The 25,376-nt window shown below is 44.5% G+C and overlaps 1 protein-coding gene across 3 annotated transcripts in view; it reads right to left on the reverse strand.

Moving 5' to 3' along the window:
* Window positions 1–304: 304 nt before the first annotated feature.
* Window positions 305–25,376, reverse strand: part of Rcan1 (regulator of calcineurin 1) — an 80,898-nt gene continuing 55,826 nt past the window's right edge. The window contains exons 1-5 of one of the 3 annotated variants that reach the window (XM_040287017.2): window positions 8,123–8,281; window positions 7,596–7,704; window positions 5,548–5,721; window positions 4,766–4,925; window positions 305–2,048 (exon numbers count right to left, since the gene is read on the reverse strand). In XM_040287017.2, the coding sequence (XP_040142951.1) occupies window positions 1,876–2,048; window positions 4,766–4,925; window positions 5,548–5,568 (354 nt within the window). In that variant the 5' untranslated portion in view covers window positions 5,569–5,721; window positions 7,596–7,704; window positions 8,123–8,281 and the 3' untranslated portion in view covers window positions 305–1,875. Of the gene's footprint in view, window positions 2,049–4,765; window positions 4,926–5,547; window positions 5,722–7,595; window positions 7,705–8,122; window positions 8,397–25,376 lie in introns of those variants that run through there. The other 2 variants (XM_005323505.4, XM_078044593.1) reach the window with 2 other exon arrangements.

Raw genomic sequence — 25,376 nt, forward strand, 5'->3', positions numbered from 1 at the left:
GCCTGGCATGCCTGAGGCCCTAGGGTTCCATCCCCAACATCGCAAAAGAAAAAAAAAGTTACTGCTTGAAGCAGGGGCTAATAAACAGTATTTTCTGTATCAAGAAAATGCTCAGAATTTTGCTTTTTATTTAATCCAATTTGCCCTTTTCTAAGTGATGGACTGCAGTACAGTGGACACTCTGAACCACAGCACAGAATTAGAAGCTTTTCAGTTCAAAGTGACAAAGGAATGTGTCCTCTGAGGCTGCAGAACTGAAAGGGTTCACAGATTAATCCTAGAAATCAAACGACAAACAAGTAAGTTTCCGGAAAGAGCATATTGTGCCGATTTATTATAGAATGCAGTTAAAAAAAATATTTTGAGGTTAGCCTCTCCAGTTTAAAAGCACTTAACTAGAAACACTTGAACAGCTATGCAATGGTCTCTCCCTAACCGGTGCCTTCCTACCAAGCACTGTAAACAGGGTTTTGAGAACATTCAATCGATTTCTTGTTATGAACAATCCAAGAAGTTAATGCAAACGTATTTGCTTCCCAAAGAAAACCATCTTCCAAATTTCCAAAGCATGCACTGTTACTTGGCATTAGGTATTTCAGAATGACAGACTGTTATGGTATTGTAAGGCCAAAATATAATACCTATTTACCAGACATACACATTACAACTAGAAAAAAATTACAAATGTTCACCTAGTGTAACAATTCCATCAGGAATTATGGGGAAAGGCACTGCATCCTTCTCATATCAACACACATCTACTACTCACTTTACATGCTTTGAGTTCATCCCATTAAACACGTGGACGGCTTTTCTACAACATACGATTCACAGGTAGGTTAATACAGCTTACACTAGCCTTCCACGGCCACGTTTCTTCACCCAAGAGTACAACAGGTATGGATATATGCTATCAGCTCTATTTACAAGTTTATCTGGATGTTTCAGTGGGGTGAAAAACCAACTATCTCAACCAATAGTTCCCAAAGCGACCTTTGGTTATGATTCTTGTCTAGAAACCATTACATAAAGAAACAATGGAGACTGATATCCAACCCAAACACCTAAACTAAAATTTCTCACCTGCTAAAAATTGGCAGTGAAACTGCTATTCTCTGAATTGTATAAGCTATTCTACGTAGGAATTCAGATCAGCGTCTTTTGCAGGAGCACAGTCACGTGCTACACTGGATAGGATGCCGAGAGACGGTCTTCCAGGTACACTTCCACATGTGGATGCAAAGAGCTGAAGATCTGGAAGGTGACAGATTCCCAATGCTTTCCTACTTCCCAAAGGATGTGAAACAACAATGCGTAACTTCATACACAAACAAAGGTTAGTCTTGAAAATCAGTAATAAACATGCACAGACATTCGAACATGAGGGAAGAAATGAGACGCTACAATTCCACATGGCATTGCGGTTGTTTTCACAACCTTTCTGCACTAGACACTTGGTGGCTTTGCATGATGCTTCTTCCTACCAGTTGGGATTGAGCCCTGTACACTGGCTAGAAGCGGAAAGCACTCCCTGGACCCACTGATCAACCTGCCCTAGGCGAAAACAGAACCTACCAGAAAAGAACAAGTACAAGACACTATCGTTATTGGTTTTCTCAAGATGTCCCCAAATGTCCTTGTGCGATCACAACAAACTCAGTGATTGGCCCAAGACATTCCTGGGTGCCATGGACGTGGACTGAGGTGCAGCATCAGAATAAGGAGACGAAGCCTTGATTCTCTTCTGAGCAACATGAACTGGATTTCTGCCATAGCGGTCACGGCTGCCACCTCCCAAGTTGTGACCGGCCACTTCCACAGTAAAAGATTCCTCCCGTGAGTATGACTGAGCATGCTTCTTCGCCCGGTGCCAGTTCAGCTCAGGTGGATAGGTGTGTACTCTGGCCTTCTTGTCTGGATGATTTTTGGTTTGGGTCTCTTCATCCTCTCCATCTCCTCCTCTTCCTCGTTCTCTTGATCGCTCTCACAGACATGGACCACCACACTGGGGGTGGTGTCGGTCGCTGCGTGCAGCTCGTACTTCTCTCCTGGGGAAGAAATAATGGCAGGGTAACTCAGACGAGACCTGGAGGGTGCCACGACAGGAACAAACGGAGTAGCACTGAGGTCTGCCCAGCCGCTTCCTGCCTACGCTCAACGGGCTGAGACAGACAGACAGACACATTTTGCATTTACGTTTCTTTGGTGCTACGTTAAAAAAAAGACTCATTTCCAGTGTGTCTGACTCTGAGTCCAGCATGGGACAGGAATAAATGGAATGTGTATTTTTAGTTGACGCTTCTCATGGCACCAGGCACCCTACACTAACTACCCAGAGGCTCCCTGTCTGCCAGCGAGGCCCCAAGTGTGGTGTGAGGAACATCAGTTCAGGAACAAGATGCTGAAGGATAAACATATGTGGGAACTGACATCCTGAGCCTCCACCGAGGGCAGCGCATACCCAGGACGGGGACACCTGCGGAGGCCGAGTGTGCAGACGCAGGTAGCTGCACCGGGTCAGGTGCTCCTTTTGCCTTCTTGACCACGGCATCCCTTTTTTACAAAACTGCTGGCCTCCTGGAGCCAAGCATGCTCTGCTGTTCTGTGCCAGCCTGACTTTGACCAGGCTCAAGGTCAGACCACTCTGGTCCAGCACGGATGGGAAGAGCCTTCTGTAACTGAGGAACCTGGCCACGAATGGAGGAGCTGGGCATCCCTTCAGGGCTCCAGCTTGGCTGTGGGGAGTCTGACCACTGGGTGCTGATGGGAGGCAGTGTGACCGTGTGGCCGCCACGTGGGCTTCGAGCCTGTAGTACCAGGGCTTCAGACATGTTGTCTCACTCTGCTGTGTACCTCTTTCTTCCTCTATAAAATGGTACAACAAAGGCATCAACCTCACAGAGCTAATGGCATGAGTGAATATCCACAAAGCCCGTGGTACCTGGTTCATGATATGCATGCCTGATGAATTTTACCTAGAATTATGTTTAAAAATGGAGGTGGCTGGGGATGTAGCTCTGTGGTAAAGCTTCTGCCAGCACACATAGACCCTGTGGTCAATCCCTAGCACTGCAAAAAAAAAAAAAAAAAAAAGAAGAAGGCTGATCCCTAGTGGTGCAATGCTAGAAGGTGTGGAAAAGCTAAGGATTCAGCTCGCCCACTTTGTGGTGGCTCGGGTGAGTTTTCTTCTAAGGCTTCGTGCAGACTTTCTCTGAAGCTCCATGCAAGTGAGGAGGCTCCTCACCCACCACTGTGAGCTCCTCAGAGGCTCCCAGCCTCCTGCCTCCCTGCATGGGCCTCTCCTCAAGGAAGGCACTGTCTCTCACACAGGAGGGCTGCCTTGTCTCTTGGAGACCGGACGCTAGTGTCATTACATCTGAAGAAGCCTCAGCTCCCTCAGAGCATTCAGGTCTGGGACGTCAGACGGGTCACTGGAGGTGCTGGCCTCTTTACAAATCCTTACCTATCTACCGCAAAATCCAGAATGCTTGGGACTTAGGGCTATAACTGCAAAATCTGCAGTCCTGAAAAGTACGGCCCAAATATGAAATACTATTCAGCCCATCACTAAGTAAACCAAGGGCAAATTGGTTTCATTATGTCTGTTTGCAAAAGCCTTCTCCATGGTCTTCTGTAAAGACCTGGTAGATGCTGGAGGCTGAGGAATTTTCCTTCATGGCACTTCTGTCCTCCAGAGCAGGAGGGCACCTCTCCCCAGGGGGAGATCCCGTTTGCTCCTGTCTCTAGGACACCAATAGATGCAGCTCTCAGCTTTGTTAATGCCTCTCACCAAGAGCTGCTGTGGAGGGCCACACACTTCCTCCAACTGACCATTTTTGACCTTGACCTTCAAGCCACGATTAGCAGTGGGTAATGTGATTCTTGCTTTATACCACAGGGGAAATTTCCATTTGGGCAATGTTTTCAGAAATGTAATCTTTTCAATATGAAATTGCTGATGGTCCACGAAAATAAAACCCTTGACCCAAAGGAACATCAGATTGCTGGTCAAGGAGAAATGAGGAGCTGACAGTCTCAGCATGTATCCAGTTTGCTCCGAGGGCGGGACAGAAGGGGAGCTCACACTTCTTCCCTCCAAGACCCCCTCTCCTCTCTGCATACTCAGCCAAATCCTAGCACACAGGACAGGAACCCACCACACTTGACTGTTTTCAAAGACCACGGATTGAGTACCGACTTGAGGTCAGGCACTGTGGAGTGTCTTTTGTTGGATGATGACCTCAACTCCACTGGGTAAGACCCATTTTATGGACAAGGAGCCTGAGGTTCTTTCTTCACTATGATCCCCGGTTCTCTTTTTGCTACCCATTAAAAAGGTCAAGTGAGAATCAGATCAACGAAATCAAGGGAGAAATTACCTTGACTAAAACTGAAATTTCTATAAGGATAATCAGTTTTCCCTTTTCGAAACTCCACTGCTCACTGGCACCTAGAGAGACCTGGTCATGAGCCATGCAGGCTGTGCCCCTGGGCGAGGGGATGGATTCATGGGTGAGGGTGCCCATCGAGGGCCTGGTGCGCAGGACTAATGAGCAGTTATGGTGGCTCTTGCACACCTTCCCAAGGAATGCACACTCATAGCACAAGTGGCATTGATGTGGAAGAACACAAAGGGAGGGCACACTTGCACTGGCTCTGGAGGGAGCTAAACGGGCCAATGGGGATCCTCCCTGACCTGTGAGCAGTAGGTCTTTAGCCAACTCTTCCTGTGCACCCCTGATCCTGCCTGCAGGGCACTGCTTACCTGGCCCAAGCTTGGAGATAGCATATAAAAGATCATAATTTATGACTGGAGTAGCATCTTCCACTTGTTTCCAACCAACCGGCGGAGAGGCAGGAGGCGAGATCAGGAACTGCTTATCTGGATTGGGTGGAGCCAGGTGTGAGCTTCCTATGTGTAAAGTCTGAGGAGAGAAGTCAACACTGGTCATTGCCCTGCAGTGAAGATCTGCAGTGTCAATAGCACCTGTCACAGCTTCTGGAAGGCAGATGTGAAAGGACAGGCCAAGTGCCAGGTGAAACAGGTGTGATTCCAGGAAGAGCTGGGAAATGGCCCTGGTCCCGAGAGCACACCTGCAAGCTTGCTGGGGGGGGGGGGGGCGTGCTTTCTCTCTTGCTACTCAACTCCAGAAGGCCAAGTGTCATTTCTGAGGTTGTTCTCAAATTTACTGCCTTCTTAAAATAAGTACAAGACTGAGAATTCAGAGCATTAATTTTGCCTTTCTTGAGATGAATTCTTGGGTTTTCCATATATAACATCATCAATGTATAGATAGTCTTAAAAAAGGATGGGAGGAGCAGGGCACAGTGGCACACACCTGTAGTATCAATGATTCAGGAGGCTGAGGCAGGAGGATAGCATGTTGGAGGCCAGTCTCAACAACTTAGCAAGACCCTGTCTCCAAATATCTCCAAATTAAAAAAGGGGTGTGGGTTCAATTCATAGTACCATCAAAAAAAAAAAAAAAAGATGGGAAGAGAGAAGAGAGATGCATTCATAGCCAATGCACCTGACTCCTGACTCACCTGAGCAAAATATAACTTCATTTCCTTCCCAAGAAACTCAGTCTTATGCAGCTGCAGTCTGGCATCAGCTGCAGACAAGGGATTGCTGAAGTTTATTCGGACACGTTTGAAGCTCTTAAAATACTGAAAGGTGATGTCCTTGTCATATGTCCTAAAGAGGGATTCAAATTTGGCCTGAAAAATAACAATAAAAATAAAAGGAGTTGAAATTTATCTGCATGTGACCTTTGACTAAAGGACATCATTACATTGCTTAGTAAAGAAATGAGTTACCAACCACTTCAAGAATTCCTAACTTCCTTCTTAAGGAGATGCTGCCATTTCTTTATGTATTTTTGGTGCATATTCTAGGCACACACTCTACTTCTGAGCAACATCCTTAGCCGACATAGCCCCTTTTAGGCCAATTACAATTATAGGTGATTTTTATAAGAAGGTAAGAAGATGACTTACTAAACTCACTTAATCAGCAGAACAATACCAATAATTAAATACTTCTTATGATAAGAGAAAAAAATTATTTTTAAAGCAGAATGAGCATTTTCCTAGGAGGTTCAGTTTGGCAATTCCTTATTCCCAGGCCTGATATTCCTATGAACTTCCTTATCCTGGCCCACTCCAATCCTGCCATTTAGCTAAGGGCGATTTTATGTATGTCAAATATTTCTTTAGGGCTTAAAGTGCTAAGTGCAGGTAATTTAGGAAACAGTTTTTTTTTTTTAAATTGAACAATGAACTTAAGTCTTGCAATTCTTAAAGGAAGTAGTTTAAAAATTCCCACCATTTAAAAAAAATCTTAGTCTGTTACTTTTTCTTTTAACTCTCTAAAATGATGCTGGTTTAAAATTAATGTACTGCAAATGGACCCATTTCTGCACTGGCTTGAAGACAGACAGGCACATGTCATGAGAGAGAGTGAAAAGTAGGAAACATCCCGAGCTCCTAGAACGGAACGCCCAGCTGTGGGATTACCAGCTCTGATTGGGGAGAAGCTCTGGGGAGAGACCTGCCAGGGGTGGAGTGGGTGGTGGGCAATGGGGACTTCAAGGAAGATTGCACGGGCTTTTGGACGCTGTTGGAGTCTTTTTCCAAACTAAACACTTGGGACAGGTTGTAGGAACCCGTGTGAAAGGTGGCAGAGCGCCGGGATCCCGAGCACGGTGCCCTCTAACGTGCAGGCGAGCAGGAAATAGCTCCTGCACCGCGCGGACCCTCTGCCGGAATATTCGCGGCTGGTAAGGGGGGGTCTGGTCCCCGGAGCGCTCCCCCGCGGCTGCGGCAGGAAAGCGGCGCTGCGGCCGGGGCAGGTGGTCGCGGGAGGGGCAGCAGCTCCCAGCCTCGTTTTCGCACAAGCCTGAGCTGCCCCTGAGCCCCACCGCTTCTGTGACTTTCCCACCAGGGGCTCTGCAGAGGCACGTGTGAAAGGACGCGCCTGACAGCGACTTCAGCTGGCCGCAGGCCACTATTCCCCACCTCTCTCCGGTGGCCGAGCTGCCGGGGTGTCTCGCTAGATGGGGCATTTCGCATGACCTCATCAGTAGCACTGTGACCAACTGTGTAGTTCTGAAGTTATGATTCAGAATTTGGGAGAGATGACTTTGATGAATAATTTTAGAATATAACTCAGGGCTCAGGATCAGAACAGAGAAATCCACATTCTCTGCTAAATCCCCATTCCTACCGCATCATTCTCTTATTTGTTCTAATCTAGTTTTTATAGTGGTTCAATAGCATTAGAATATGCTGTACGATCTAGTTAAAAAAAAAAAAAAGCAAACTATGGTCCCAGATCACAATCCTAGTACACAATTATGAAGTTAAATTTGATTTTAAAGAGAAGAAACCTTTGCGCGTTCCCATATGGCTTTGGGTATAAAGCATATAACACAAACACCATCCCTCAAACAGAACATACACAATATTCATTTATGTATATTATTAAAAACTCAGATAGCTGGGTAGCTATCAACAAAATATCTGACATTTTAACGAAACGAATAAGAAAAGTATAGCGATTAAAATTACTAATTATATTAATTAGTAATTACCTCAATGAGATCCGCTGCCCAGGAGGCACATTAATCCCACATTTAAATTATTTATCCCAGTGTGATGATTTTCTAAGGCGCTTTTTCTCTAGCTGGTCTAATCTGGAAGCTAGAAGCAGACCCTTATAATTACTATAAACACGCAATAAGTTGAGAATATTTATTCCCTAAGAGGAAATCAAATTCTTCTGAACTCCAGCTGTAAAAAGGTGTTTCTATTCACCGTGAGAAGAGGCCTCCCTGGAAATGTCCACCCACACCTTCGGAATGAAAACCATGCCATTTCCAAACTCTGCCTTCCTAGGAAGCTGGTCCAGTAACCTAGATGCTTTCAAATTCCGAGATCTCTAAAAATTCCCTCATCTTAATTCCTAAAGCAACAGCTTTTGATTCTCAAGACTCAAAATACTATGGACTTATTTCAAAACCCCCAAACCCACAAGAGAGCCACACACCCACACGAATTTCAGTTAATAGTCCTAATTAGCATAATGCTTTGAAAAATCACATTACGTGAGAAGCCTTACCCTGGTTTCACTTTCGCTGAAGATCTCACTGTTTGCCACACAGGCAATCAGGGAGCTAAAACTGTAGTTAAAGTTTCTAAAATGCATCCTGCTTTCTTACAGGGAGAGCACTAGAGGCCCGCGCAGCCAGCTTCTTTTCCAAGAGACTGTAGGTCCCTTCTGGAGCCGGCGCTTATAAAGCACGGAGGGGGAGGGCCAGGCCCCCGGGAAAGAAAAAAAAAAAGCCCAGCGTCCAGAGCATCCTGTTTGGCCAGCAAATTCCTGAGTCAAGTCCTGCATGCTCGCAGGCAGACAGGGACAAAGTGTAAGTTTCTACTGGAAAGAGGTGACGTCAACACCTTAGTCATTTTCCCTATGCTAATTAACTCTGCTCCGGAGGATGGAAAACCAGCTGAGGTTGCTTCCCAGCTGCCCTGTCCACCCTCTCGCAGCATAGTTTCCACTGGTAGTAATTCCATTCAGCCACTCAGACGGCATGCTCCGCGGCTGAATGGGACGGCCCTTCTTAAGATGGAAAATGTTACAGAAGAACAAGGACGAAGGTCCACTGCAGTAAACAGCAATTAGCCTCCAGGGCCACTTCGAGGCTTTGGGAGACCTCGAAACCCAAGTCTTGATGAGTTGCTTGATCCCTGTAATTTCCTGACAGCCTCAATCAGTGTTTCAGCTAGGGCCTTAGAGAAAACATTTTGAAATCTGTCTTGGTCAATGAACTCTGCTTTTAAAGAAAAAAGTGGGACTTATTTTGAAATGTAGTGTTTCCCTTTGGTTTTTGTTTTTTCCAATTGAACTTTATTGGATGAATGTCCCAATTCCCACTTGTGTTCTACAGGAATATGGTGGGAAGAGATACTAAACAATCTTAAGAGTTTTCATTTGAAAACTTTATTGTCTTGAGAAATAGGGGGTACAACACTTGGCTCATTTTCTAATGGCTACTGAATTCAGGCAAAGATACAAAAACATTTCAGAGGGCTGAGGGTGGGGCTCAGTAGTAGAGAGCCTGCCTCAGGTCCTGGGTTCCATTCCCAGCGCCATGAAAAACCAAACCCAAAATATTTTAGAGAATCTAGCCTCTGAAACTGAGAAAAAAAAATAAAATAAGGAGGTCTGCTTAGAGACTCAGACTATTTTTTTTTTATTTAGGAAAGAAAGAAAAAATGGAAAGAATATACACTATAATTGAAAAGCTAGTATAGGGGACCTCTTGTTCATGAGATGCCCAGGCTGGAGCACCTTGGGATGGAAGGCTGATTCCAGTTTTTTCAAAAGGTCGCAACTCTAACTTCTAAGCACTTTACCAGTTTGGATTCCTATGCTGTCTGGTCCTGGGTCCCTCCTCCTCTCCCCAGTTTCATTATCACCTGAAAGCATTCAAGTTATTTAAGTGTTCTCTAGGTTAGGGACACACAGGACCAGTGCTTCAACTTCCAAAAGTTAAATAGACCTTCCCATTCATATTTAAAAATTAACTTCAAAGCAAGTATCATTAAAGTCAGCCAATAATTAAAAACAATGTATGCAACAGGAAAAAACAAAGCAGCACATTTATCTCTCCTAAAAAAGGAAAAGTCATCTTTGGATGAGCGAGTGAGCATTGCTTCATTTCAATGCACTGAACCTCACTGCCAACCGCAGGGTTACATAAGAAGCCAGTTACAGTGTTTGCGTTGCCAAATTACCCATAGCTCCCAACCTGAAAATACCCAAATACATTTATTCTAAAAAGCCTGGAACACTGAACAGTAGTGTGCGTCAACACCAAGGAGGAAGTGCTCAGTCAGGACAGGGCTGTGTGACAGCGGGGACCTGCAGGAATCTGCCTGGAGTCAGGGTTGTGGTGTGCATGTGGTGGGTGGTGGTGTATGTGGGGGGACTGAGGGAAAGGGATGTGGAGACAGAGGACACAGCACTGATCCAGAGCTCAGAAAAGTGCCCTCCCTGTGGTCCCACTCTGCCTTCTTTTCTCTCTCCTGGAGTCCACTTTGGTAAAGAGCATTAAAAGGTGAACAGAGGAGCAGGAGAACACTCATTCCATTGTCCTCCTCTTTTCTTTAAAAAACCATGACACAAATTTGGTTTTGTGGGCAAAACTGGAACACTTCTGTCCATTTGAGACAACTGGTGCACTGTAATTCACTGTTTTAATTTCATATGAATGAGGAACAAAAAGAAGTGAGGTATGTAAAGATTGTTCAACTGTTTTTGCTCATAGAAATGATAGGTCTTCCACCAGGCTGCCCCCAAAGCCTAGCAAGACATAATTCTGTACCTGCCTTTGAACTGACCAGTTCCATGGAATCAAACCTGAGCACTTACATTTTTAGATCGGAATAGGAGCAGGTCAAGATAATACCTACCATTTTGTAAGGAGGCTGGAATGGAAGTTTCTGGCAAAAATAAAATAACTGGGTCACAAAACATGTCAGGGCCCTAGACTAGAAGAGAGACCCCTAGGAACTGCTACCTGAGGTCTCCTTGGCTGCAAGGAGAGAAGCATAGGTAGATTTAATAAGAGTGATACAGGTAGTATCACAATACCTGACCTCAAACTACACTACAGAGTTACAGTAACAAAAACAGCAAGGTACTGCCACTTAAGCAGACGTGACGAGCAATGGAACAGAGCAGAAGACAGAGGAAATCCACACGGACACAGCCATCAGACCCTTATCTGATCCTTGACAGAGATGCCAAAAACACATGTTGGAGAAAAGACAGCCTTTTTAACAAATGGTGCTGGGAAAACTAGATATCCAGATGTAGAAGAAGGAAACGAGATTTCTGTCTCTCACCCAGCACCAAAATCAACTGAAAGTGGATCAAAGACCTAGGGATTAGACCAGAAACACTGCAACTGCTAAAAGAAAACACAGAGTCAACACTCCAACACGTTGGAGTAGGTACCAACTTCCTTAATAAAACCCATAAAGTCAAGAAATAAAACCAAGAATGAATAAGTAGGATGGCATCAAATTAAAACTTCTGCACAGCAAAGGAAGCAACAGCATGTAGAACCTACAGAAGGGAAAAAATCTATGCCAGCTACTCTCTTGACAGGATTAATATCCAGCATACATAAAGAACTCAAAAAACTTAGCACCAAAAATAAACAAGCAAAAAACAAAGCAAATCAAACAAACAAAAAACCTTTAGAAACAAAAGTAACTTAATCCACACACAAAAAGAAAATCAACTGGGCAAATAAACAGACATTTCTCAAAAAAATGCAAATGACCAACACACATATGAAAAAATGTTCAACACCCTTAGCAATCAGGGAAATGCAAATCAAAACTACACTGAGATCTTTCTGCAGTTAGAATGGCAATCATCAACAATACAAATAGCAATAAGTGCTGGAGAATATGTGGAGTGGAGGACAGGCACATTCATGCATTGTTGGTGGTTCTGCTAATACTAATAGTAATCTCTGAAAAGCAGTATGGAGATTTCTCAAAAGAACAAGAATGGAACCACCATATGACCCAGATATCTCACTTCTTAATATTTATCCTAAGGAATTAAAATCAGCATACTATGGCAACACGTATATACCAATGTTTAAAGCAGTATAATTCACAATAGCCAAGTTACAGAACTAGTCCAAGTGTCCCTCAGTAGGTGAATGGATACAGAAAATGTGGTACATCTAAATATACACAATGGAATTTTACTCAGCCATAAGTAAGAATGAAATTGTGCCATTTGTTGTTATGCTGAGTGAAATAAGCCAGACTCAGAAAGTCAAAGGTCAAATGTTTTCTTTCATTTATGGAAGTTAGAAATAAGGAATTAAAAGAAAAGAGAGATCACATGAAAAATAGAAGGAGAACAATGGAGCAGAGGAGGGATACCTACGGGGAGGGAGGCAGAGAGGGGAAGGGGAGGAACTGGAATGAAATTTACTGAACCACCCCATGTGCATGTAAGAATATATCACACGAATCCCACTTTTATGTGTAACTATAATGTACCAATTAAAAACCTCGAGGAAGAACAATAGAAGTAGGGGAAGGGGATCAGGGAGAGGAAAGAGAGCTGGGGAGGCGGTGGTTGTGAGGACTGAAATACAGTGAAGTCCAACATATACATTTATGAATATGTCAAAATGAACCCCACAATTATGTATAACTGTAATGCACTAATAAAAAATACACAGATATTCAAAGTAAATCAAACAAAAAGGTGTGGGGGGGGCAGGGGGGACCCTCCTACTTGTCCATTGCTTGTCGTTTGGGAGACAAGTACATTCTTGATTCTTGTTTGATTTGGAGACAGCAGTGCCCACAGCAAAGTCTCATTAGAACTCTTGAAAAGCATACTAAACGTTGCACTCAAAACAGTAAAATGAAACTAGAAGCTAACAAAGAAATGAAATGCTTTAGTCAATTCAAAGCTTTAGATGTTTTGCATTTCTTCCACCCACACCATAAAAGCCATAAATGAATCTCTTTAACCTGCATTTGCCTCCTCTGGCTCCAAGCAGTTAGAGGGTATTTGCATTAAGAAGTTTCTATTTTGGGTGAGGGAAAATTGAGGTTTATGCTGAATTCCATCATTCCCGTCACAGCATTCCTACAGCGCAGCTAGGATGACCTCAGAACACCCATAATAAACCCCACAGAGCTGACAAGGCCCTGGCAACAGGCCACACAGGAAGCCTGGGGCAAAACCAAGCGACCAGGGAGGGAAACTGAGGCTTGACTGGGAAGCCGACCAACTCACAGAGAAGAAGGAAAAAATTTGCAAAGGTCTTTTGGGAAAAATGGCAACCTACTAAGTAGATGCCAGGCTAAAAAAAAAATCCCCCTTTACTGGTGTATAGCTCCTGGGACGACGGCAGGCCTTGTATCCTTCTGTTTGGGGAAGACTTGCTGGTATTTAATGTCTATAGCCCTTCCCTGCCAATGCAGCACTGTCCCTCCACCTCCATGATCCTCGGGTGCCACTGCCCTGCTTCTGGGCCCACGCAGCAGGGCATGACCCTCTGTGTGAGGGAAGAACATGTCCAACTTAATACATGCTCACCTTGCCTTCTTTTATGGCATGTTTTATAAGGTGTGCCATGTAAAGCAGACTTTATACAGAATTTACAAATAAAATGCTCGGCTAGCAGAGGTACTCAAAGAATGAGGTTCACGATCAAGAACATTTGGACACCATTTGTCTAAGCAGTGGTGTGATTCAATTCCCTGTTTTCTTTAGGCCTTTTCATAATCAGCGAGTGTGAAGAAAGAAAGTAGGAAGAACATTCTTCTTTTTGATAGCTATAAAGGAATTTCTATTTTTAGCCACTCTCAGAGGTAATCAGGGAATGGCTCAGGGGAGGCCAGATGTGGACTCAGGGATTCTGGCTCTTAGTGCTGCTTTAATTCTGGAAAAATGTGCTTGGCCATAAGGAAGGGTCACCATTTAAAAGAAAATGGAAAGCAAAGTGACAGTGTTTCAAAGGAAATGCAAAGTAGAGCAGATAACTTTCCTTTGGGATGGGCTCTGAGGGCTCTAACTATTAAAGAATGTGCGGAAGAAAACAGGGAAGTTCTCCATCCCTGAGGATGAACGAGAACCAGACTCTAAATCTGAAATAAGAAAATTACTTTTTAAGTGTGACAGGTTTCATCTTCTGTAGGAAAACTGAAGTGATAATAAATGTCAGCCTGCTGGCACACATCGCTGACACTTTGAAAAGAACAGAGAAGTTCTTTGTACAAAGAAAGTGTGCAAATAGTTTGGATAATACAAAAGTTATATGAATGGCTTACTTATGCCAGTGCCACAGGTGATGGGTGCAAACGTGCTCTGGGTTCCTTCTGCTAAAGGTGAAATGCTAAGCACACTTCAGTGAACCTACCAAGGTCAGTTCAAGTTCATGGTTCATCATCATGGAAAGAAAGAGAGAAAGAAAGAAAAGGAAATCACCCATTTAAGGTTGGGAGGAGTGTGTCGAGATTTATTCCTGAAGACAGAGGTCACAGTTCTCAGCAGATTCCATCTGGGTTGTTGAATTCCATGTGTGCTCTGACTCCCATTAATTCTTGCTTCCTTATTACCTCAACCTTTCCTTAGTACATAAAGATTAACCACCCCTCTGCAGCTTCTTGGAAAAACACTGTGCCATGTTAAGATGAAGAAATAGCCACAGGCAAATCAAAACTAGACTTAATGACTTGGAGACCAGCAGATGAGGATTAAGGGAGGTAACATTTATTTAGAGATTACTAGGGCCTAAAGCCACCCTAATTAATCATTTCTTCTTTTGTTTCTTAGTCTGTTCCTTTCCAGACTCACCTTGCTTTGATTACTGATTTTGACTTCTGCTTTGATGCCATTCTCAGCCAGGGGCACAATCTGCAGTGAACAAAACCTGGGCAAAACGGCTGCCCAGGAGTGGGCGGTGAACATCCACCATGACCAGCATCGCTCCCTGATGCCTGGCTGTATTTATTCTAGTGCGAAGTGGCTCTCACCACCTTAGGCTCAATTCTTTCCCTAGAATCTATTCTTTCACCTTAAAAGGATGAGCTCTGCTTTCTAATGTTGATGTCCATGGATGAACCTTGCTCCTCCCCAGCAGGATTTCCTACTTAAGTGGGAAGGACTGAGACTACTATGCCCTGGCCAGGACTTGTTATGGAAGCTTCTAGCAGGCAGCCTGGCCAAGTGCTGGGGACGTAGGAACACCACACCAATACCTGGTGAGTGACTGGCTGAACTAAATAGATCAAAAGGCAAGGAGTTCATGGAGGAAAAGGAAAAGAGCCAGCAAGATGGGAATCTGGAAATCGTCAACACCAGAGAGAAACACAATCTCAACAACTCTGCTAAGCAGGGCTCGTCTCCACACCCAGTCTTAAAACTAAGGAGGAGTCCGCTCAGAAATAGTTTTCAGTGTATGTGTGCTCTTACCTACTATTTCCATTCCATCCACACACCCTGTTTCCATGTCTGAAGTGAGAAATCCCGGCAGGGCTATTGCATGTACTTTCTTATGATGCATTCTTTGCTGACTACTTAAAAGTCAGATAGTAAGTTGCATGAAGAGACATGTACCCTGCCATCCTCATGAAGCAATGTAATCCTGAAAAATGTACTTAAGGAAAGGTAAGCCCAAATACACAACTAATAAGATCCCACACTCACCACCACAAAAGAGAATGGATGTGCTGACTTCACTCATCAGGAAAATCTGTGTGTTCATATCAAGAGCCCAAGACTTGGGTTCATGTCTTTGCACCAGAGGGCCTGAGGCATAAGAGCTGGTCCTTCCTCTCTCAGGCCAAGATGGCCCATCAGTTTACTCCTTGGGAACTGGTAGCCTCTGACACTTAAAAAGAAATAAGTCTCAATATTGAAAAATTGGGGGCTTTCACATAGAAACTGTGTTCCTACATTTTGGGGGGTGAAGGGAAAGGAGGATGTGGCACTGTGGCCCTGAATACCATGTGTTTTTGGCTAAGCAGGTGCCTTTAGTGGAAATCAGGGATCTGCAGTACCAGGGTCCCCACCACTCCTGTAGTCTCACACCTGCCCCTCCACCGATGACTGACCCCAAAGGCATTTAAATTTTCAGCTCTGGCTTAATTTAGTAATTTATCAAAACAGGGCAGTCAACCCCTAGAGCCAGGCACTGGGTGTGGTGGCTGTAGGCAGAGCAGCTTAGCCATCCTGGCTAGGGCTCACTCTGTCCTCTGTCAAATGATCTGCACCAAATTATGCTTGTGGAAAGCATGTCTCTCCTCTCCTCACGGCAGCTCTGTGTGTGTGTTGTGTGGCCCATTCACAGGCACAACGAATTCCCCTGGTGACTCCCTGCACATCTTGGGAATGTTCTCTCCCTCTCCTTAAATCACACTGTAAATACTGAGAGACATGGTTATAGGGATGATCTTGACTCCTCAAATACATAGAAACCAGAGTTGATTTCTTAAAGCAATTTTTAGTAAAAAAAATGATTGGGCCAAAAGAGGGAAGTGAACAATATGGCTAAGAACCGGAACCCTAATACATCTCTAGATCTCTATAGAACTAGCTTACGATTAAGGGAGGCAGAAAGATTTTTAATGTGATTGGCATTAGAAGACACAGAAAGACAATCTGAACATATTTTCAGAGTGAGGTTTTGAGATAGTTTTTAAAAGACCAGGTTGAGAAGACAGCATTTCAAACTGCTCTTGTTAAAAAATCTAGGAGACAGTTTGATCAATCATCTAATATTGACAATAACTTGGGAAGATTATGCCTAACTTCATCTTTTTCAGAAACCCTTCCATTAGTCTAGTCCACTTTGGGCTCTTCCATTCTAAGAAAGGTCACAAAGGCTCTACTCCCCTCAGTAGAGGGAAAATACTTTGGCCTATAAAATAATCAACTAGTCAACCCAATCAACCAACCAGCCAACCAGCCAATCAGCCAGCCAGCTAGTCAGCCAGCCAATCAACTAAACAGCCAGCCAGCCAACTAACCAACCAACCAACCAGTCAACATGGCAGCCAACCAACCAACCAGCCAGCCAGCCAGCCAGCCAACCAACTAGCCAACCAACCTACCAACCAACCAACCAACCACCAGTCAACAAGGCAGCCAACCAACCAATCAGCCAGTCAAAACAACAACACAACCAGCTACCCAAACAACCAGCCAGCTGGCCAGCCAACCAACTAACCAACGGCCGCTGCCTTCTAGACTCTGAGACGAGGTCCTTGTGCAGGATATTTACTGGGGGAAAGCGAGGGGAGAAAGCAGGGCTGGCAGAGGGAAGGTGGAGTAGCAGTATGATGGCCTGCTGACTCTCTGGGGGGTTCTGAGGGAAGGATGACCCTTGATGGGGCAAGAGACGTACCTACACTGGTCAGCAGTGGGACAGGGGCTACCCTGGTGAAGGGGTGGAAGTCGGGTGGGGTGGCTTGTTGCAGGATGAAGTAATCCCCAAAGTGGGCAACAGCCAAGAGGACACAGAGACAAATCTCTATTTTGGGTATATCACAGTGTCCACTTCACCAACCAACCAACCAGAAACAAGTTGAAGAAATTAGAAGGCTCCAAAGATTTGTACCCAATGTCAAGCATCTGAGATCTCTGACAAATATAACCATTAGCTCATCTATCGCTGGGAAGAACTTCAAAAGGAATGTGGGAGGGCTGGGGCTGGGGCTCAGTGGTAGAGCGCTGGCCTAGCATGTGTGAGGCATGGGGTTCGATTCTCAGCACCACATATAAATAAATGAATTTAAAAAAAGGTCCATCAACATCTTAAAAAAAAAAGAAAGGAAAATGTGGGTAAAAAAAAGTAGTGAACTCTATGGTTTACTCACTCTCAGTGCAAACCACATCAACTAGAACCTGAATAGGGACCCAAAAATGTCACTCCTATGAATTCATTCTAAGGAAATTCTCAGGGCCATGGGCAAAGATTTAGATGCAAACATATCCCTGTATGTCTATTTATGCAATATCTAATCAGTAACCAGACGATAAATATGCTAAACCCATTCAAGAGACTATGGAGCTACTCACAGTAAGGAAGTGAAGACTACTTAATGGCAAAAAAGATGTTCAAGACTTACTGTTAAGGCACCAGGTGTGTTGGCACCCCTGTGACTCGGGAGACTGAAGCAGGAGAATAGCAGGTTGGAGGTCAGCCTCAGCAATTTAGCAAGACCCTAAGCAACTTAGCAAGACTCTGTCTCAAAATTTAAAAAATAAAAAGGGCTGGGGAGTGGAGCTCAGTGGTAAAGCATCCTTGGGTTCAATCCCTAGTACCAAAAAAGGTTTCAAATTATGTTTAGTGCTGTGACTGTTTTGGTGAAAAAAGGGAAGAATTATAGTAAAGAAGATTGCAAAAATAATAAAGCAAAGAGAAACAACAGAGAAAGAAGCAAAGAAAAAAATTAAAAAATAAGATTCAATTGGTTTAATAGAATTTTCACAGTGAACACTGATTACTTTTGTAATAAAGGATTCCTCCCCACCCCCAACTAGATGCTATATTTCAATGGCCAAGATAACTGTGGTTAACAGATACACAATGTAAGGTTAAAGGTAATCAGAGAGGAAAATCTACGTCCCCCCTCCCTTTTGAGCTGTAATTTGGTATCATGGCTTTTAATTTATTTGTACTGTTTACTATGCATAATCCCTAAACCTGGTGTTTTGACTCTGCCAATTGTTGAAAAATTCCCATTTCTTACCTGAACACTTTTAAAGACAGGGATTTCACTAGAAAACATCCATTTTGCTTTCTTTTGCTCACCTCTCCTGCCAACCCTCTTTACCTTGTGAAATACCCAATTAATCAATTGTGCTGGCTGAGCCATTCCCATGAGTCAGGGCTCTGCACATGCCAGGAATGGTCACTGCGATGCACCACAGGTGGCTGACCAAGCTCTGCAGATGCCTGAGCAGAAGTCATGAAGCGCATTCTGCAGACTCCAGAGAGTGGCCAGCAGAGGATATCCACATTCTTTGGAAAATCTGCCATCTGGGCAATGCAAATGACCTCCAGTCAGCCAGCATACCTTCTCTGCGTGAAACTATGCAATTCTTTCTTGTGGAAGCCATGACCTTCCTGTACTCCCTTCTCATCTGCATTAGTTTCCGTTCTTCTTAATGCTCAGGAAGCACATCCTGGTCTTTTCCTTTCTCCCTCCAAGGTCCCCTCCTCCTTGGAGCCCCCTCTTCTAACAAGACTGGAACGTTAAGCAATAAACTATTTCCCATTTTGGTGTTAATGACGACAGCTATTTAATGTATAAGGCACTGCAAGAGAATTTGTATTTAATCAGCACATTCTGAAGATCAAAGTCCCAACCCCAAAGGAATGCATTGCTGAGGGGAAAATTCCAGGCCGCAAGTCAGTTACAGGGCAGATAGACAGGTGGGCTCTTCTGGGGCTAGAAGTTGCCAACCTGGGCAAGCACCTTCATGGAACAGACTTCCAAGTCTAAATCGTGAGTCTGTCCATTCATCCAACCACCATTTATTAAGGATCTGTGCCAACCTGAACCCAAGGCTGAACCCAAGGGTTGAATAACCCCTATTACAGTGTTGTAACACAAGGGACTTCTAGTTCTTAGCATTCACCGCATTTTAATTGTTTTCCTCTACTAAACTAAGAGTAGATCAAGCCACAGACCCTAGAATAGTTAAAGTCCTTCATAAACATGTGCAGAACAAAACATGTGGCCAAGTACCTGACTCTTGGCTGGAGACAGGAGGAGGGAAAGGTGGGCACTCCTTCAGAAAGCTCACAGACAAATCAGTCAAGAAACCCGAAGCCACTGCCAGGGCTCAGTACAGTATCAGCACTCTACTGGGAGCTCCAAAAGCCTGAGACACAAGTTTCGCTCCTACAGGGGTTTAACAGAGCAGCTTGGAGACAGGACTGCAACTCTGGTGATAACAAAAATGATCTCTCTTGATCTCTCTTGTGTGATGCAGAGGCTCAGAGCTCAGGATATTGAGGGTGGTGATCTGAAAGGCGAGTCCAGTAGGTCATGATCCCATCTCGATATTGAACGGGTCCAGTTATAGAAAGTCCTGTGGATTAAGGACTTGATAATAGGAAAGACTGGAAATAAATAGGGAAAAAAATAAGTTTTGTCATTACTGCCTAAAATATATATATATATTAGGCAGGTTAATTTTCATGCAGAATCAAATAAGGAGCTACTTTTATTAAAAGACATATCCACTTTATTCATTTTCAAGGAATTCCTTTGATCGATCACCTAAGTTTTGGATGAATTCGGTTAAGTGCTAATATCTGTTTTGTTCTGAATTTCTTGGAAATTCTACCTTTGTCTATTTTAAAATAAAAACAATCTATGCAATACATGTGGTTCATTTCTTATAGTTTGGTAAGAGCATAAAAATAAGTAAATTAATGTCTTAGATAAAGTCTTCTGATAGACCTATACTGAAATTTGGGCTTGGAGAACAGGTATATAGAATGGGACGAGGTGGGAGGATGCTGAGCGTGGTGTGCTGGGACCAGATGCTACACGCAGCTGTGATAAAGACAATTCTGGCAAACTGAGCTTTCCAAAGATGGCTCCAACACTGTCTCCATCCCACATGGTCTTGTAGAACCTGGCCATTCCCCGTCAAGAGGGAGAATGTATGTCTCCTGCCCTTGAACACAGAGGGCCTTGGTACCTAACTGTAGCCCACTGAGACTGGCCTCTAGAATTGCAGGGTAATAAAACTGCATTATTTTCAGCCATTAAAGTTGTCCTGGTAATCTGTTACACTGGCGACAGGAAACGATTCAGACTTTAACCTTGAGAAAAGTAGCTTTATACAACACTGAGCAGACAGAATGCTCGAAAGATATATTTTGTAATGAATAAACTACTGTCCTCTTTATTTCCTCTCTTGTCTTAGCCTGGGGCAGAGGGGATGATATTTCCCTTTTGATGTTAGCATGTAGCATGGTCAAAGCTGGGCTCAGGTTGGCCTGAACATGAACACTGGCTGCAGCTCTTACTGGGGGTCCCTGAACAACTGGTGCTTGCAGGATGCCCACGATGGCATGTACAGCCAGAATCTGTCCTGATTGGCTTGATATCCATTTTGGCCAGAGCCCAGGATGTATTAGTTGCTATATATTTTGAAATATTACCTCTGGACTTGACTATTACCTCTAGACTTCAGTTTCTGTCTCAGTGGAGTAGGGACAACCTAAGTCAAAGGTTGTGGTAGAATTAGCAGAGGCAGGCGCTTCCACACTGTGGTTCCCAGGGCAGTGGCATCTGCATTAGCTGGGAACTTGTTGGAAATGCAAATTCTTGCCTCACTGTGGTAGGCAGAATCCTAAAGTGGCCCCCAAGACCTTGCCCCTATGTCCATTCTCTCCATTGCCCTGAGATACTGACTCTGGTGGATTCTACTTCCATGTTTAGATTATGTTGCACTAGAGATTATGCAGGGAGCCCTTGGAAAGGACAGACTTTTCTTGAAGTCAGAGATTTAATGTGAGAGACACCTCCACTGCTGACTTTGGAGATAGAGGGGCCAAGTAACTAGGAATGTGAGTGCCCTCAAGGAACAAGAGTAGCCCCTAAAAAGGGAACAGAGACCTGATGTGCCTAGGGACAGTCTCCTCCAGAGCCTCTAGTCAGGATGCAGCTCTGCCAAGGAGCTGGTCCCAACCTGGTAATACCTTGAGCAGAAAATCCAGCCTTGAGTGCCTGCACTTCTGACCTACAGAAGTGGTGTTGCTGTAAGCCATTAATTTATTGCACAGCAAAAGAAAACTGACATAGACATTTACTCTGTGTTTAGCAAGCCCTCCAGGTGACTGTGATGCATGTGCAAGTTTGAGCACCACCAGGGTGGGTAATGGGCCTGCCTAGCACAGTGCTGGGGGACCGAGAGCTGTATATATTATATATTTCCAGGATCTTCAGGCTTCTTTGTTGTATTTTAAAAGGTTTTAAAAGCACAAAAGAGAAAGATCTTCCAGAGTTGCCATTTCAGATATTAAGGTCAGGTTGATTGTTGCACATTCTGCAAATGACAAACAAGCTCTTCCTTTAAGGACATTCCCAAAGAAAGTGAGGGACACATCAAGTCCTCCCATGGCTTCCATGTGCTCTCTGAAGGAAAGCTAGCTCTGGACCATGCACTGCCCCTGCCACCTCTCACTCAGGTCCTGCCTCACTGGTTCCCAGTTCTGGCCATCCTGCTCTGGCTCACTGATGCCCCACCGGCCTGTCCTCAGGTCTTGGGACCTTTAGCCAAGTTGCCTCCTCTGCCTGCAGCATCTCCCACAGCTTTTCCTGGCTCATTCCAAATACTTTAACAGCATTTAAATATCACTCCCCAGACAGCTTGCTCTGGACCCCTGAGGTGGGCAGGTCCTCTGCTGGAGCTCCTTCTTCTTCCAGGACAAGTGTAATGGGTCCATGGTTTATCTTTGTAACACCCGGGCTCCCCACTGAGATTCCCCATGGGCTACAAAATGACTGCCTCTTTTCCCACCCAGCCAATTTCTGGAGATGACTCAGGGACATCTGTTGACTGAATGACTGAGGGAATTAATGATCAAGCTATGTGGAAACTCCAAAATATTGACCTAAAAAGAGGAAGTTAGGGGAAAAAAAGAGATAATTGATCCATACCATTGAACTCATTTATAAATGGTTTAAATAGTCAATTTTGTTACACATATTTGACCACAATTTTTAAAACTGGAAAACAAACACACAAAACCTCAATATCTCTTTCATTCTGAATTAAGTCCAGGGGCATTTTGCCACCGAGTTACATCCCAGCCCTTTTATTTATTTATTTTTTTTGAGACAGGGTTTTGCTCAATTGCCAAAGCTGGCCTCAAACTTGTGATCCTTCTGCCTCAGCCTCCTGGATAGATGGGATTATAGACATGTGCCATCATCATGCCCAGCCACCCTCAACCTTTTTAAATGACTGAGGGGGAGTCTGACTATGGGATTCAAGTCAATTAGCATTTGTTTGGGCATCTTCTAAGCCTTATCCTTGTCCAAGGAGCCTATTGATCCCCGAGAGAAAAAGTAAATGAAACAGCCCTGCTCTCAGGAAGCTCCCTTCTCTGGCTGGAGATGTCTGTATATGGGTTTCTCCTTTAAGTTTTGGTGAACAGCAGGAAGAGTGACACTCAGTGATAAGTGGCAGGAGCTGTGTGATGCGGACGTCAGGATCTGTCACTGAAGGTTGGAGAAGACTGGGCTTGCAGAACTTGCTCCATCTCTTATTATAACATGTCCCACCCCGCCCCCACTGGGGGGGGAGTTGCTGGGACCACGTCTCCTGGGCCCTGGGCCTGCACATGGGTGTGGGGTGGGTCTCTCTGTCTGGCTCCTCCTATGCTTCTCAGGGGAAACTGAGAAGGCAAGGCAAAGCCACAAAAGCAGGCTCGACCCCCCCACCCCGCCACCTCCCCATTTCAATGTCACCTCAAGCTTGTTTCTTGCCCTTGGGGGAGACTGTGGCACTGCACAGCGGGCAGTTTGGGCCACTGGCACATTTCCCCAACCCAGCCAAGGACACTCTGAACACCAGCTTGATATCTGCTAACAACAGATTCTGCAAGAACAGATGTGAGCGTTGGCCCCCACGGAAAACTGACTAGAGTCATGACAAAGGAGGTCACTTCGGAAATGAGGAAGTGGTCCGCAGGCTCCTTGTGGTTTCTGATGAAACCTGCTGCAATGTAGGACACGGGTGAGCGCAGGCACAGGGAGCACACACATGCACGCTCGCCGAGTACTCCGGAGGAGGAGCAGGTGACCGCACCTGAGAGCCTGTGTTCCCATGTGCTGTCAGCCCACGATTCCCCTCGCTGTTTCTCAACTGAAGACGTTCTGGATGAAACGGTCTTTCTCTAGTTGGCCCTGTCCCTTGCCTTCGAGACTGTTCTCCCGGTGCTCTCCAGAATTTCCTCCACTGCTCCCTTTTCCCTCTTCCCCCAAACTCTCCAGCCGCTCTCCCCTATCTGTTGCTGCAACCCCAAAGTCTCCCAGGGATTTTCAAAAGTCCCTGGGAGTAGACTCTTGGGGAGTATATAAATCTGGGATCTAAAATTAAGCAGGTGTTTTAACATCCTAAGAATAGCCCTAGAATACCAAGTGCACTTATTCAGTTTCTTGTTCAACAGGAAAGAATGACTTCTTCCAGTGCAGAGTGTCTCCGAAACAAGTCATTTCAAACAGGTCCAAAGGGTACTGGTATTGTCTGGATCTCCAAAGCTGGGCTGAGCACAGATGCAGAAAACATGTTGACAGACTTCCATCCACCCTGGATAAAAGGAAATTCCTCAGATATACACAATGCTCTTTGACCATCTGAAAGACACTCAAAGAAAGCGATTTATGGAAATAAAATGGATAAGAACAAACATTTCAGTGACTTAGAAAATGGCCAGAAATCACATCAGGCAAAGGTTTCCTTTTTTCCATTAAAAATATCCTGCCTAGTAACAACTCCCTACCCCCAACCCTTCTTGCCAGCAAGCCAAGAACTGGCTAAACTCTGGTTCCAAGAGGAAATGACATTAAAATGTTGACTTTATAGTACTGCTTGGCAGTTTCATCCTTATTGTTAGTTTTTTTTTAATGTAAAAAATATTCTCTTTGTTTCAGATTAAATAGGCTCTAACTGAAAATCATTTCTGGTACATTTAAATTATTTGAAAAATCCTAATAATGTTGTTAATGTATTGTTAGTGGGTGTATAGCTCTCATTTATTTTAGAAGCTGATGCAAAGAGCATCACACAAAGATGAACAGGAAAGAAAAATCATGAAAAGCAAAACTATCTTTGCTCTATTCTCCCAAACCACTAAGCAAAGAGTTACAACTCTCCAAGGCAGAAAGTAGAAGCTGGAAGACACAAGCAACATCCACCATACCAGGAAGTCAAGAATAGGAGGAAGCAGGTTTAGAATAGCGATGGGTTTTTCCCTGAGATGTATATTTTACAAGAAATGTTCAATTCCATCTCAGATGTGGAAAGATAGCATGTTTTTCCCAAAACGGAAACAGGAAAGGTCTAAGTAGCCTGATCCAATATTATGTCCTATCTGGGAAACAAGAAAACAAAGTAGAGAACATTATTAGTCATGAAGGCATGATTTATTAAAAATGACTATCTATAGGAAAGAATCTGCCCCAACCCCATTTGGAGGACTATATATATATATGGAAAGTCCACACGGTGAGCAAGACAGGGGTGGTTTTGTTGTTGTTTTTAGAACATGAAAGGCCAAGAGGCTGCAGCCCTGGTGGCCACCAGAACTGAGCTACCAGGAGTTGGAGAGGGGTTCAGCCTCCTATCACACAGGCGACACAGCAGCCCGAGCCAGGCACAGTGACCCTCCCCTGTCCCCAGCAGGGCGGGCCACCCTCTTCAGACTCCTGCTCTTCCCGCAGCACTCCAAACCCTCCTTTCTCTTGTGCTCCCTCACCTTCTTCGGGTCACAAACATATCCTCGGAGACGTGCAAATTGGAGAAAATAGTTCTGGTGGGATGTAGAGCCAGGCAACTGGGCTACAATTAAACACTGACCCCCTAAAATCATATGTTGAAGTCCCAACCCCCAAGGTGATGGCAGTAGACAGAGCTGGGGCCTTTGAGAGGGGATCAGTGTGAGAAGAAGTAGTGAGGAGGTGGTCTTGTGCTGGGATTAGCATTTTTATAAACAGAGACCAGAGAACTGCTTTCTCTGGGCGTGTGTGCCCTGTGAGCACACAGCAACAGCTGGTCATCTGCCATC

Source organism: Ictidomys tridecemlineatus, chromosome 3 (assembly GCF_052094955.1).
Source record: "Ictidomys tridecemlineatus isolate mIctTri1 chromosome 3, mIctTri1.hap1, whole genome shotgun sequence".
Lineage (NCBI taxonomy): Eukaryota > Metazoa > Chordata > Mammalia > Rodentia > Sciuridae > Ictidomys > Ictidomys tridecemlineatus.